This window comes from Culex pipiens, chromosome 3 (genome assembly GCF_016801865.2).
Source record: "Culex pipiens pallens isolate TS chromosome 3, TS_CPP_V2, whole genome shotgun sequence".
Lineage (NCBI taxonomy): Eukaryota > Metazoa > Arthropoda > Insecta > Diptera > Culicidae > Culex > Culex pipiens.
In genome coordinates, this window is record NC_068939.1 from 181,102,230 (window position 1) to 181,117,642 (window position 15,413).

General features: G+C 46.8%; 1 protein-coding gene across 6 annotated transcripts in view; it reads right to left on the minus strand.

Moving 5' to 3' along the window:
* Positions 1-371: 371 nt before the first annotated feature.
* LOC120416167 (homeobox protein cut) overlaps positions 372-15,413 on the minus strand; it is a 198,658-nt gene continuing 183,616 nt past the window's right edge. For 5 of the 6 annotated variants that reach the window (XM_039577847.2, XM_052711180.1, XM_052711178.1 and 2 more), the window contains 3 exons: positions 6,055-6,451; positions 4,353-5,997; positions 372-3,992 (listed from right to left, as the gene is read on the minus strand). In XM_039577847.2, coding sequence (XP_039433781.1) covers positions 2,604-3,992; positions 4,353-5,997; positions 6,055-6,451 — 3,431 coding nt within the window. In that variant the 3' untranslated portion in view covers positions 372-2,603. The remainder of the gene's footprint in view (positions 3,993-4,352; positions 5,998-6,054; positions 6,452-15,413) is intronic. The other variant, XM_052711179.1, reaches the window with a different exon arrangement.

The following is a 15,413-nucleotide window of genomic DNA, read 5'->3' on the forward strand; positions in this document are numbered from 1 at the left end:
TTTTTTCTCTCTCTCTTAAAAACTTAATTTGTGGGGGGCTTGTGTGCGGGTACGACAGCGCAACTTTCGTAAAGTCGACTTTTGTAGTTTTTTTTTTAAATTTAAGGTTTTCGTTTCGATTCGATTCATCAAAATTGCAATTGTAAACTCTTTGAGAACACAAAACATATAAGGAAATAAACATTTGAACTATGAGCGCGCGCCTTTTCGTTTTTTTTTTTTCAACTTTTTTTTCGCTTCCAAAGAATGTTGACTCTTTTTTTTGGGGGGTTATTTTTTGAATGCTGTGTTTTACGTATTGCAATTTTCCTGTTTCTTTTTAAAATTACTTGTTTGTTCCAATCTTGATTTTTCTTACTGGATTATTAATGTTTTCTTTAATAATTTATATTCTGCTTGTATAAAATTCACATTCCTAGCTATTTTCGTTTTAAATCAAACAATTTGATTGTTTTTTTCTTTATCATAATGTGTAATTTTTAATAAGAATTTCTTACACTTTCCTCACCACGAACCAACTTTTTGCAGGTTAATTCCTAGGGGAAAATCATCGCGTCAGAAAAGAAATGTTTAAGAAACCCAATTTACGCTATACAATTTAACGTTTGTTTTTGTTTTTATTTTTGCAAGGACTGTGGTTCCTTTATCTCTTTTCTTTCTGCGTTTTTTCACACTTAATTATGGATGATTTCAAATGTGTGTGAATTGAGTAAGATTTCTTTGTTCGTTTTGTTAAAATTCTGAATAAATACTAGACCTTTGTTCCATTAAATTCGGATATGCGTTCATCTTCGGGGCGAGAAAAATAAACAATTTTCTCAATTTTCTTGTTCTTTTTCTTTTTGCTCGGGGGCTAAATTCATGTTTTGTTTGTTTTCTTCCGCCTTCAAAATTAATGCTGCATAAGTTTTACTTTTAAATACGCATTTTTTTTTGTTTTCATCTAAACTGAGGAAAATATATATGTACAAAAGAGATTCACACCTTTGCGACAAAGCGCGCCATTTTAGCAAATTCTTCAGCTGTCACAAAAAGAGGCGAAGAATTTGCCGCGCAGCGGCGCGCTCGTCTAAAACGAGTTTGGAAATTCGATTACTGACTTTTTACTGACAATCTTATTTGCTTAACGGAGATTTTGCTGCTTCTCCCACTTTTATTTTGTTTGTTTGTGTTTAAATATATTTGGTTGGTTTTGAGATCGTTTCTTTATTTGTTAATTTTTTTTGTTGTGTTAGCTTGTTCAAAGTGTTTTTTTTTTTTGTATAATCATGCAAATATTAAAGGGAAGGAGTTTTACTTTTTTTCATTCTAAAATCCTGTAACGTTTTGCTCTAATTGTGTTTTAATTTCAGCTCTCAGCAGGCTATGGAAACTAAAGTTTCTAAAATTTGAACGCAAACAAAAAGGTCAATCAAACCCTCCTGGTTTGCTGTGATGCTGTGCTAAAAGCCAAACCCATATTGGTGTAAAGGATCGCGACGTTTAAATTAATCATAAAATTTTATCTATTTTCCCACGACGGTTTTTACTACCAGCTAAATATTTGGCCATTTTCATCTTATTTGTGTAGGTTCGTGTGTGTTCAACTCGGGAATCTATTCACATTGTTTATCTATGTACAAAATAAGCTTCCCAAGAATATAAGTTTGCTGAATCTCCTCCACCCTTTTGTTTTTGATTTTCTGTTCGCGATTTGCCCACTTTTTTGATTATTTTAACTTTTATGCGAAAAAGTGTGTTTTTCTTTAAACTTTTTCGATGGAGACATTTATCGCTATTTATTCACCTATAAGTACGTTCATGTTATTATTTTCATCATCAATTGTGTGTGTGTGTTCGTGTTGGTTGAGTTCAAAATGGGGTAGAAGTAAATGCAATTTGAGGGGAAAACTTATCATGTTTCCCGTGGTTTTACAGCTAAAAACAGAAAAATATAGAAGGTTCTCGGGTCATCCCTATATAAAAAGTGTGTGTGTTTGTGTGTGTGTTTATTCGACTTAGAAGTTAGGCTAGCGGCTTAAAATCTACTAATTATTTTACCTTTCTCGTCAATATTATATTTAAAACTTGCTGTAACAGTCTTCTTATATTGATAGTTCAAAAGAAGGAAAAAAGAGTAAACTTAGCGGTTTGTAAGTTACGTAAAAACGAAGTATTTACAGGAAAATAATTGTTTTTTTTTGTAAGAAATATTTATAAACATGTACGTTTACAACTGAGGAAGTTGGATCGCAGTCAGACAGTTTTTCATTATTTACTTTCTATACACTTAAAAAGAATAGTACGAGCTTTCCTACACGCGGTAAAACATGGATAACAACTTAAAAAAGGTAGAAGAGTTGCGGGAAACATTCTTCTGTAATCACATTTTCGTCTGCAAACTGGCCACTTTCGCCACTTCTTGAAAGCTCGCGGAAGCGCGTTCAGACTTTACTCTGTTTTATTTTGTTTTTTTTATCTGTTATTGTTTACCTCTCTCTCATTCTTTGTTTTAGCTATTTTTGTTTTCGATTGCACTGACCTTGCCATTTTGTTTCCCGATCGCAGCATGCCGGGCGCGCCTCGTGTTTTGGTTCATAACCTGTCACCTGGCGCGCGCGCGCCTAATACTCCCACCGTTCACCTCCACCCTCCTCCATCAGTTCCGTCTTGACCTGGACCTCCTTCTCGGAGTTGTCACCACTGTTTTCCACCGTGGTCGCAGCCGCCGCCGCCGACTCGGAAGCGTCCTTTTCCGCACGACCCTCCTCCTCACCAGCCTCTCGCTGCTCCTCCCCCGATTGCCTCGAGTGCGTCGATCTGGCATCGTCCTGATCGTCGTGATCGCTGCCGGACGCAGCCGCTGCTACGGCCGCAGCCGCCGCCGCCATCGCCGCAACAAACCGTTGCTGCACCGATGGCACGTTGTCCGGCTGGAGCACGCACACGCCGTTGATGATGTCGGCGGCGTCCTTCTTTTCACCGCCTGGAATGTTGGATTTCTTGTCGTCGGCCTGCCAGTCCGGGTTGACCCACTGCGGCGCCGCCGGCTTCCTCCGGCTGATCCGCGACATGGCGTGCAGGCTCGCCAGCGAAAGGCCCGACACCGAGTGCTGGTCGTCCGTTCCGTCACCGCCCCGGTTGTCGTTCATCGATTCCGAGTCCGAAACGTGACTCTCCCCGTCGTGGTCACCGTCCTCTTCGTAATCCTCTTCGCCCTCTCGCTTCACCGACGACGGCATCGACAGGTCCAGCCCGCTCATCTGCTCGCTGACGGCTTTGTTGAGCGCGGCCAGGTCCACATCGCCGGGGATGAACCCTCGCCCGATGAGCGCCGCCAGGTTCGGGTTGGCGGCAAAGTATGGCGGGTACGGCAGCGGAACCCCACTCAGTCCCAGCCGCTCCTTCTGGATCTCCATCAACCGTTGGCTCAGCAGCACGCGGAACTGAACCGGATCGAACGGCGCTCCGGTTTGGTTCTCCCGCGAGGGAATCGGCTCCGAGGGCTGCCCGTGCGGGACCTGCTGCTTCAGTCGCATCCGGTGGTTGTGGAACCAGTTGGTGATGGTTCGCGTCGAAAGACCCAGCTCCGTCGCCAAAAACTCGATCGTCTGCACGTTCGGGTACGGATCCAGCGCAAACGCCAACCGCAACGCTTCCTTCTGCTCTTCGGAGAACAGCACGCGTTGTTTCTTGTTGGGAGGAGCCGCGGCCGATCCGACCGAGCCTGGTCCGGGTGAGTTTGAGTGGTAAAACTCGGACGTGTCGTTGCTGCTGGTGTCCGAGCTATTGTCTTGCGCTCCGGGGCCCGTTGACCTTCGCCGTTTGCTGGCTTCGCGTCGCTCGTTCTTGAGCATTTGCAGCCGCTCGACGTTGTTGGAATCGCTGAGCCACAGCTGCATCCGGATGAACGGTTCCCGGCCCTTGATGCTCAACATGTGCCAGGGTTTAGGCTTGGAGAGCAGTTCCGAGACGGATCCCTGCGAAAGACCGAGAACGGCTTCGCCGAAGATCTGTAAGAGATTGAGAGAAAGTTGGGTTAGTTTCTGATCGCATTCTGCCTGATTTGATGACATTTTTCTCGACTGGGTGTTGATTTACAAGAACGCAGCCCAAGTGTCAAAAAAGCACAACGTAAACGATTTGATCGCAGTTGGTCGTGCAAAAAGTTCTTGAAAGTCATTTTTTCAGTGATTAAGTCAAACTGGGTGAAAATTGCTGAAGTTTCCGGATTTTTAATCAAATTATCGTCGATTTAAAAGGTAAATGCGACAATTCCAGTTCATTTTGTGATTCGTTCTTGTTCGTCCAAATCTTGTTCTGTGTGAAAATTTCGTAGAATCAAAACCCAAAAAGAAAAAAAAAACCCTCACCTTCTGCCCGATGTTGTTCGCGAGCAGCGCCTCCTTGATCTTCGTCGTGATGACCTGGGTGTCCAGGTCCTGGGTGAGCGCCGCCATCTCGTACACGGTCGGCGAGATGTGCTGGTGCAGCGCTCCGCGCATCGAGTTCACCCCCGGCGGCGGTCCGGGCTGGCCGGACGAAGGCGGGGTGTGCTGCTGCTGCTGCTGCTGGGGCGAGTGGATACCCATCATGATGGAGGAGGACTTTTTGTCCGAGGGGGCACCTCCACCGCCTCCGTGGGGCGTTTGGAGCGTGATGGCGTGTTGCGGGGGAATTCCGGGCGGGGTTAGCAGCATCGTTTGCGGCGATGGTTGCTGCCGGCTGGATTGGGAGGTTTGACTGGGGACGGGGGATGGTTGGGAGGAGGGGGGTTGGCGAACGGCGGCTGCCGCTGCTGCCGCAGCGGCTTCTTGTTGGGCTTGATGCTGGGCAGCGGCGGCGGCTGCGAGTTGTTGTTGGTGGAGTTGCTGCTGGTGCTGTTGCATTTGCTGCGCTTGGGAAGTGGGTGGCATTTGCTGCATCTGGGACATTTGCAGCTGGAGGAGCGTCTTTTGGTCTTGCTGGAGCTTGTTGATGGAGTCGCTGAGCATCTTGGGCATCGGGGGCATGTTTTTGACCATCATGCCGGGGATTTGGGGCGTTCCGCTGTAGTTGCCGGTTCGCATGAGCTTTTCCGGCGCGATCTTGTACTGGCTGGCGACTAGCTTGTGCACGGCGTTGTCATCCTCGAGGAACATCTTCATGCGGATGAACGGTTCGCGGCCCTTTTGGGTCAGCATGTGCCAGGGTTTGGGCCGGGCGAGCAGGTCGCTCACGGATCCCTGGGACAGGCCGAGCACGGACTCGCCGAAGAGGCGTTGGCTGATGGAGTACTGGGAGAGGGATTCCTTGACCCGGCGCACAATGTCCTCGGTGTTTAGGCTGTTGTAGAGATCAAACTGTTGCTGAGTGATCGGAGGCAGGATGGCTTTGAGCGGTCGCTGCTGCGAAGAGTGGTGCGGCGTGACCGGAGGTTGCGTGATGAGCGAGTTGGTGATGGAGGCCATCCGCTGGAGCGGGCTGGCCGACACGGAGAACTCCTCGGACGGGGCGATCACCGGTGGCAGGATGCTGTTGCTGATGGGGCTCGGGGCGGACGAAGCCGTGGTGGTGGGAGTGCACGTGCCCGGTTCGGGTTTGGGCTTGACCATGCTGAACGCGCTGTGCTTCATGGCGTCGTCCACCTCCTTGTTTGCGGCGTCGATTTCGCTCTCGAGGTCGGTCATCGAGCCGTTCAGCTTGCCGCCGGCGGCAGCCATCTGCTTCTCCTTTGGGAGGGAGAGATCCTGAACGGAGCCGTTGAGTCCGGTCGGATGGTGAGGGGGTTGTTGCTGTTGAGCTGCGGCTTGTTGCTGCTGCTGCTGCTGTTGTTGTTGGTGTTGCTGGTGCAACGCCAGGAAGTTGGGCAGGTTGGAGATGTTTGGCATGCTGGGGATGCCGGCTCCAGCTGCGGCATTCTGCTGCAGCTTGGCCAGCTCGCGATGGTACGCCTCCAGCGCCATCCGGATGTTGTCGTCCTGGGCTGGGCGCTCCATGGGTGGCATGCCACCGCCGAGGAAGTGCGGGAAGAGGAAACTGAGGGAAGATTCGATTAGTATACGGGTCGAATAGGGTCCTTCAAAATAAACTTACTTTGGAAACTCGCGCGGACTCCTGATCAGCTTCGAAAACTCCTCCTGGTAGATCTTGGCGATCTTGTCCTGGGGGATGTCGTCGTTGTTGTCGCTGAACTTCTTCATCGCGGCCCGTCGGTTCAGGTAATCTTTGGCAAACGGCGACTGGACGTCCCGGCTGTGCGGCGACTTGGAGTCGTTATCACTGTGCTGGGAGTCGTCCAGCGAGTTGAGCTGCAGTTGCTGCTGCAGCTGGAGCTGCTGGTGCAGCTGCGGGTGCGGATGCGGGTGGTGCGGACCCGGCGGCGGGTCCCGCTTGATCATCGATTGGGCCTCCGAGAGAATGTGCTGGATTCGGTCGTCGTTCATGTCGGAGCCCTCGGGCCGGCCAAACGATGGCATTCCGGGTTCTTTACCTGTAATTAGTACATATCCGTCATAAAACAAAAAACGAGGCATCTCAGAACCGCAGTTCGGAGGGGGCGGTCAAAGATGGGGGGGGGGGGGCATGTCCTGAGGCGTGGAGTCGATTCAACGATGGGCGTCGTCGCTTTTATCTTTCTCCACTCTCTGGGTGCACATGCACACTTGGTCTCTCATTCGTCGGTGGCGCGGCACCAGAAATGGATAAAAACCACTACTTGAAATCTACATTTTATACGAGCAACGAGCATATCATCATCATCAAGCTCGTCGACTCGTCGTCGTTGTTGTCGAGCTTGGCAGATGAGGCATCGAAGGAGGCTGTGCGAAAGCGCGCCGCGCTGAAGAAAATAACAAAAAAAGAGAGCCCGACGATGTGCAATCTCAAGTCTCGATCTATATTTATATGTTTCAGCTTTTATAAAATTTATATAAAACGACTTTACATCTTTCTTTTTGCTTCTTTTGACTCGCCACCGCCCTCTCTGAGCGATGGCGGCGGGGACGCGCGCATAAAGGGCCCACAAACAAATGGCGTAGCACTTGGGCCCTCCATCATAGCAGGCCGCGACGAGAAGGGAGGGGGGTCCTCTTCCAGAAAAAAAAGATACAGAAAACCGTGCGGAACTAATTGGCATTTAAAGGGGCAACCACGGCGAGATGTCACACGGTGAAGGAGACACCTTTTGACAGTTGGGCGTAAAAATTGTAATAAAAATGTAAACAAACCACGTTTTCGTAATCGTTCGAATTGGGTACTAAAGCCCTATGTCAATTTTTATGTACAACGGTAAAAAACACGATTAAAAACCATTTCTGATCACTTTTTTTCATTTTAATGCAAAATTTTTTTTGACTAGACAACATTTTTTCGATGGATCAACTGTGGTCCCCTTGGAACGAGCTGTCAAGTAGGAGCTTTTCTGTCAAGAAGGACCGCGAGGTTTATTTTTCAAAATTGATTTAAAAATCCATTTTCAACTCTTTGTGGTCGTACAAAGAGTCATTGTACTCAGAAAAATAAGCTTTATCGCTGTAAACAATAATATCTGCAATCTAAGCTCCATTTTAGGACCCAATTGTTTACATACCAAGTTTACAAGAAATGTCAGTCGCCTTGATCGAAGAAGGCCACCGCCGGACAAGAAGACAAGTCGCCTTCGCGGAATCAATCAGCCTGCTGCGATAGAACCTCGAAATTTAGTCATTAGTGCACGCGACCCGACGAAATCTAGCGGATCACGCAACCCCCGTGCATCCGTCATTAACCGGTAGCCGGTTCAATCCCAGAAGCTGTCACGTAGGTTTTTTTTCTTCTGTTTGATTGGAAGTTTGCGTTTTTATCTGCTCGATATGGGCGCGAAAGAGGGGGGGATTTCTGAAGAATCGTTCGTGCGAGGACACGAGCAGAGAAAGAAGAAGTAAGATTCCGGTATTTCACAAGAAGTGAGGTTATGTTGAGTGGTGGTTTCCATTCAAAAGCGGTTGCGTTTTTTTGTTTGTTTTTGTTGCTGGAAATGATTGAAGGACAATCTCGAGCCGATTTTGGTTTTGGAGAGGGCCAGTGGCGTTGGGAAGAAGAAAGGGTGGGGGGACCCGATTGTGGGAGGAAGTAATTACTACAAATGTCTGTCATTTGTGGGATGCTCTTTTTTCCTCTCTCTCTCTATTCTTTTTGCTGGTCGCTTTGCTATTGATCCGTAACCGAATGGTTGAGCAGTGTGGGGTTCGGTTCCCATTGTTGGCTGTCAAGTTGGGTTCAAGTTGTGATCTGCTTGGCGTGGTTTTGTGACGATGCCTCGTTCAATTCTTTTGATTGATTGCGAGGGCCGGGGTTGTGCTTTTTTTGGTTCACGATGGAATGATGAAAATTGAGAATATTTTTGAGTGGACGCTCGATATTCTGCAAAATCTGCTCGACGCCGACCTAACTAGATCAGTTTTTCACTGGGTGAAAAAGTGACAGCTCTGTGTTTACAGGCGTGCACGCTAACGAGGATCTTGTCAATTTCATTTAAAATCTCGTAAAAGGTTGTAAACAACTAATTATATCCAAACGCCGCGAGTGTTTGTACTGCGAAGCAGTGCATTTATTTACCATCAATACAACCCGAGGGCGTTTGACAGATCCTTTTTTCGCCGTCTGTTCGCGGTTCAACGCGTCGTTTGCGGTAGAACTTTTTTTTCGCAAGGGGGTGTTCAATCAATTTCGACAGAGGGAAATGCCGAAACGCCTCCGGCGTCGATGTTTGGACACGTGGCGCAACTTGGCGCACCGTGATTCGATTCTAATTAACAAATCGTCAAATTCTTGAATCGAGGGGCGCACCACTCGGCGCCGAATTAGCCCGCCAATTGACAGCTCGTGCGGGCGCGAGCTTAATGAGACGCGTCCGGACGAATTTCGCTCCAAATTTCTCCGCGGAGCAGAGTGATATTTATAAAATCTAAATTTTAAACGCGCTCTCGCTGGAGGACCATTCCAAATTGACACTTCATTAAGTTTTATCGCGGGGTTCCGTTTGGTGCAGCGCGTTGCACTCTCTTCACGTACGCGAAATGTGATTATTACTAAATTATTTTTATGGCCCCGCCCTCGGCGCAAACCCGGGTCGGGGTCAGCCGCTGGGCTGCGCCAAGCGGCGCAGCGGTACGTCACTATTTATTCAAAATTTCAAATTTAGTGAAAACGAGGTGTCGGAGAGAACGCTCACCTATTAATAATGGGGTTTTTCGGGACGCGGGAAAGTAGCGGGCAATCATCATCATCACCAACGCCGCCGTCGCCGAGCTTTAATTATAGCGATGATGAAATAATTTAGAATTTTGTAATAATTAAAACTGATTTTCGGACCGCACACACACTCTGGGCGCGAGGGGGGCGCCTAATGGGTCGTATCGAATGTCGGTAGCAATTAAACGCCCCGTCGAAACTAGAGAGCGCCCGGGTGAGTGTCAACCTGGACATGGGCGCAAATTTGCCACTAATTAAAGAGGGAAAAATTAGTGGCGCACGATTTGGATGCAATTTGCGCGGAATGCGCTGGCTACTTAAGGAGGTATTACACTGCGGCTAACCTTAAAACGAGCACTTTTTGTGTTTAACAGTTTGTCTATCCGTCAAACTAGAATTGAGCAAACTGTCAAACAATAAAGTGTTTGTTTTGAAAATTTGATGTAGTGTAATACCTTCTTCAGTCCAACTTGATCAAAGTTGGCTGACAAATGTTAGATTGGTTGTCTTTATTGTCAAACAAAGCGCATAAAAAACGTAATAAATATCTTATTGGCATCGCGACAAATCCTTCAGGTTAATCCAACCAAAACGTTCCAGGGGGTGTGAGGAAACCGAATTAAATTTCTCCTCATTCTATTTATCATATTTATCCACTTTCTTTGATATTGCAATTTTCCTGGATTCTTTCCATTCCCTCGGTAAACCAAACCCCGAAGGGGGAAGGAGGCTGGGAATATTATTATTAATCTTGTACCGAGAGGCAGACTGTTTATTACCTTCGAAACTTTTCCACGCGGTGGTGGTAATGCACCTTTCACCCGGAAAAATCCCCGCGCCAAAGACACACAGCTCATATATGCTAATATTCGCCTTTCATCGGCAATAAAACCCCGGGGTCGGGGAAAAAATTTCGAGGCTCCTTCCAAAATCTAATAAAGGCGCAAGGCGTGTCGCAAGAGACAGGAAGTTATAAATATCGCGCAGGAATCCACCTACACACGTTATTTATTTTGTACTTTGGTTTTGCGGGCAACCCCCTGCCAATAATAGGGTCGCGAGATGTGTCACCCCCCTCGCGCGAACCAAAAATTGACGAAAATGAAATATTTCCAATATTTGCGAACCCCTCGTCGCAGACGAGGGGTCGGGCACACTTTATTGAAATGTAAACAACCTTTCTTTCACTGATAAATGTCGCGCAATCAATTATCATTACGGGACCAGGTTTTTGATCTCCAAAACTCCGTTTGGGCTATCTTTGATTTATGGAGTGTGCCAATGGCGCTAGTGTATGTCATATTTCAGCGCGCCGCCGTTTGACAGGTGAGCGGAGGGGAATGACACTCGCGCGTCAGTCGTTGACATCTCAGAAGGTCGATCTCGGCTTTAATTAGTGCGAAACCGGGAGTGCGCGTTGCGTGCGGCAGATTTCATCGAAATGTTATTAACCTATTCGGCGAGGCCGCCGAAAGAACATGTGTCAAGAAGCGCGCGGTTCGCGCGCAGATCGAGAAATTAATATCGAATTCTGCCCGTTGCGCCTGTCACGGGTAAACAAGCCGAGAAAACAGACTAAATCGAATGTATAAATATGTCGAGAATAATTAATTCGACTGCGACTGCAGTCGCAGTAGGCACTTGCTTTGACGTTCGACGTTCGACGGCTGTCAGTTTGGAGAAAGGGAGGGGGCCCGAGGGGGGCGACACTCTGAAGTGCAAGACGATGGATTCATCTCTTGGGGGAACAAAGAATCGGACTGGAAGCAGTCCAAGTTGACATCGGGGTGACAAATTTGAACGACTGACAGCTGTCAAACGTGCGAAAGCACGTGGAGTCGGAAGTCGACAAACAATTGGTTTCAAATGTAAACATCAGTTTGACAACTAGTCTCGAGAAGCAAGTGCCATTTTCGAATCCCGCGCTGACATTTTCGCCACTTGGCCAAATTATTTTCGATCTTTTATGTGATCTCCGCGCCCCACCGAACATCAAATGTCACTCTCGGGGCACTCCAATCTCTAAGGCAGCGTCGTCGTACGCCCATTACATTGAAGTCTATTATAAATTTTGTATCAATGTTATAAATAAATTCGCTCTCGTTCGAGCGCGCAAAAACGGTGCGCGTTCGAAATTTATGTCCTATGTGCAGAAGAAGCAAAATGTCACTCGAGGAGGTAGAGGAGGAGGAGGCTGGTGTGACATGTGAGTGTGTGCGATAAAAGTATTTACAATGGAATGTTTTCTTCTGACACTTGGAAGCTAGGGCAGGGTTAGGCCTGCGGGAAGGTGATGAGGGATCACATTCTGCGGCTTTGCTGCTGCGGTAGCAGCAGCAGCAGCAGCTAGTGCTACAAGCTAAGATCAAAGATTAAAAATCTGTCCTTTCACATTATTGCTGTTAATTAAAATGAGTTACATTTTCTTTTCTTGTAGATCGACGCGACGCGTCGCGGTGAAATGGCAAAAAGTAGCAAGCGCAGCTTGCCACGATCTGAACTTTTCCTATTTGTAGGACTTTCTTGCCAATTAATTTGTTTGCCAACAGGTTGCACACATGTCTGTAAGTGTGACCCCAAACCGAAATTCGAGCGAGTGACTGCTCCCTCGCGCAATGTTGTCATCGAACCCAATCTGACAGCTAGCGTCAATTAGGGCTGGAAAACGATCCGATTCCGTTACAGGACGTCATTAGTGGGCGGGCAGGGTTGCCAGACTGACGCTATTTAAATATGTCGGGCGAGGTCCGAAAGTCGTAAGGCTGAATAAATAAACAACAAATAAAACAATAATCGCGTGACAGCGAGCGATGAGAGTTGACCACTCTCGCTGGCCATAATTTGGCCTTGGAGTGGATTTTCGCCGATTTTTCCTTTTTTTCCTGCGGGTGGACAACGGAGTCACCTTTTGGAGCATTATCGGAAATCCCACAAGATGGCGCCCGGCGACGACGACGACGTCGCCGCCCCTAATTGGACCATTGTTTATTTTGACATGTGGCGTGGTGGCAATTTGATGGAATGATTAATACTGCGGGGACACGCCTTTTGTCGTCGGTCGACGCCGATTGTCTCGGCAGTGTAGCAGGCTCTGATTATCGATATGACTTTTTTTTCGCTTGTGGTGACCCACCCCCCGGTTTGACAGTTGGCCCAAGCAAATAATCATCGCAGTAGGCGAGACATCAAGTCGAGGTTCTACACTGCAGTACCATAAACCATAATTACGATAGCAAAAGGAAAGCGATAGCTGATTGGTCGTAAATCACGGGGAGGGACCTCACCGTTTGACGGGGGGCGGCGGGACGCCCGCAAAGAAATTGGGAATAATGAGCACAATAAACAGATTAATAACCATTTCCAGCGGTCCGACGTCGGCCCGATACGTGAGACAAACGACCGCGCAGCGGGTCGAACGTGGAGAAGTGTATTAATATGCAAATTGTTTTCGCTAAAAACCTATATCGCACAATTGCCTTCGCTGTAAGTCCACCTCGGAACCGTTTCCCTGCCCCGGGAAGCACTAAATTAAGTATTATTACACATTTATGGAAATTATTTATTACAACTGTTGTGGCGGTTCCAGTCGGCGAAGCCGAGTGAGTGCACTTTGTTCTGGATATCGAGTTCCGAGTTTTTTGTCGCGGAAAATTAATTTATTAACAAGCGGGTTCGAATCGAACTTCGTCACGCACCCTTCTAGTAGTGTGACGCCCCTCGATTTTGACAGGTCGGGCTAAACTGTCACCCCGGGTGTCATCTTCCGCTTCCGATCTGTGCAGTTGCACACTTTTCCGGCTTTACAATTACACGCTCACGGAAAAATGAAGATTTCCAGGTGGAAATCTTGGAAGAAACTTTTAATTAGCGTCCTCAGGCGAAAGGAAGTCCTACTGTTGCCGTCATTCCGGTTTCTTTCTCCTGGCAAGACCCAGATGCAACCGTAGAAGGACACCTCGATAGAGCAGGGTAGAAACAATTTCGAAATTGTTAAATTAAGCCCCGCTGCACAGAGTGCAGCTGTCAGTCGCCTTTCGCTTGACTTTCTCTCGACGCCCCGTCGAAATAATTACACATTAGAGTTGATCTTTAATCTAATTAATACATTCTTTGCACCGCCCAACTATGTGATTACAATTCGTATAAAATATGTCGCCGCGCGATTCTAAATTTAAGCCCTCACAGCGCGTTTTGTTTTCTTTTCCGCGCGCTCTCGCGAAATAACGTGCCGCACCCGTAAATAATGTCGAATAAAACAAACACCAGGCGGCTCCCCGTCTTCCTCTTCAAGAAATCGCTCCCCCGAGGACGATTTGGGCCTATGGCCAAAAACCCCGCATTGGTCACCGATAATTTAATCACAATGTGTGCAAACCGCAGTTGGCGTCGACGGCGTAAATGTCACTTTGACATTTGGCGAACCAACCTCGCGCGCGAATCTAAACAACCGTGACGACGCGCGACCAGAGGCAAACTAATTGGGTCGAATGGAATTGGGTGCCTTTTTTTGGCTTTCTTAACCCACCTCACCCTAGCTAGTTGGTGTGCTTGGTTTTTCTTTTTGTTTTGATTATGACAAAAAGAAAACAAAAGCAGAAACAGCGCCTCCTAACCCAGTGAAGGCGGAGGCCGCGGCCGGAAGCCGATTCGATGGTATTTAAAATAAATATATACATTTTTCTTCAGATTGGGAAATGAGTTGTCTATAAATTGTGCCCGCTGCGCGGCGTGGCTCGTAGCGAGCCGGAGTTTGAGTTTTCGTGGAATTTTTTTTCGTTAAATTTGCTAAGTGTCATGCCCCTTGTTTCTTTAAACTTTAATTTTTTTGTGAATTTGTATAGAAATCGCGTAGAACTTGTTAAGTGTCCTACCCCCTGTTTGACCATTCAGAAAAAATGAAGCAAGGGGGTAACCACTTGTAACAAATTCCGAATTTTAATTTTTGTAAATCAAAAGCTTCTTAAAAAAATTGTTAGGTGTAGTCCCCCTTGTTTGACAATAAAAAATAAAATTAAGTTAAGGGATTCAGAAACTTCAGCGTCAATAACAGAGCATTTTAGTTTTTTTTAAATAAAAAGCTATGTTTTTAATGATTTTAAAGAATTGCGTTTAATTCGTAAAATGTCTTCCCCCTTGTTTGACAGTTGAGAATTTTTGAAGCAAGGGGGTAACCACTAATGATTTTTTTGTTTCAACGGAGAAATTTTTAAAGTCAAATTCCGTAATATTTTCCGTGAAAAAATGCTTCTCAAAAAATTTCTCGGTGTCTCACCCCTTGTTTGACGTCTTAAAAAACAATTGAAGCAAGGGGGTGGCCATTTCTGAAACTTTCGTTTCAATAACAACGTATTTTTGTTTTTGGTCGAAGGCTCTGATTTTTTGTGAAAATTTTTCAAGAATCACGTAATATTCGTAAAGTGTCTTACCCCTTGTTTGACAGTTAAGAAATAATAAAGATAGGGGGTGGCCACTTCAAAATTTTCGTTTCAAAACAAAACAAAGCAGATTTTGAGGGGTCGCTCGGCGTTCGCCCGAGAACAAGGTGGCGTGGTGGGAGCAAAACTTTCAAAGTCATTTGATTTGAAGCAAAAATCAATTGCCTTCGTGTAGCGGCGCCCAATCGATTACCTAGTTTCTTCGGAAAATCACCCCCTCTCGAATATTTCTTTTTTTCCGGTTGCCTATTTTGCGCGAGTTCGGGTTAATGGGAGATTCTTTTGACAGGTTTTATTTTTATTCCAGTTCTGGTCGAGATTTATAGGCGAACGCTGTCCCAATCAAGGACGGCCGGATCGCAACCTCTGAGTGTAATGACGAAACCGCGAGGGGGTTGCCACTGAGTGAGCCATAATTACACTCTGTGTTTTTTGTTGGTGATGCCAACAATGCCATAAAAAATCGGAGACACTTCAAAGGCGAGATCCGAACCTTGGAGCAACGACGTCGACTTTAAACGGTTTATTTCGGTTTGATTTAGGCTAATGTCCGCGCGCGGCATCGTGACAATATAAAAATCATCATCGCGCGGACGCGGAACAAAAATGTCGCGTGGAGGTCACGCCGAAGATCGCCCACGCCACCCTCGGCTCCAGACCGCGCGATCACTTTCATTTTCATTATTTACTATTATTAAAAATGGCACCTCCGCGAGCAATAATCATCCTCGGTCGAAAACCACGCCGTGATTTACGGTGACACTTTGGAGTGTTGTCTTTTCATTC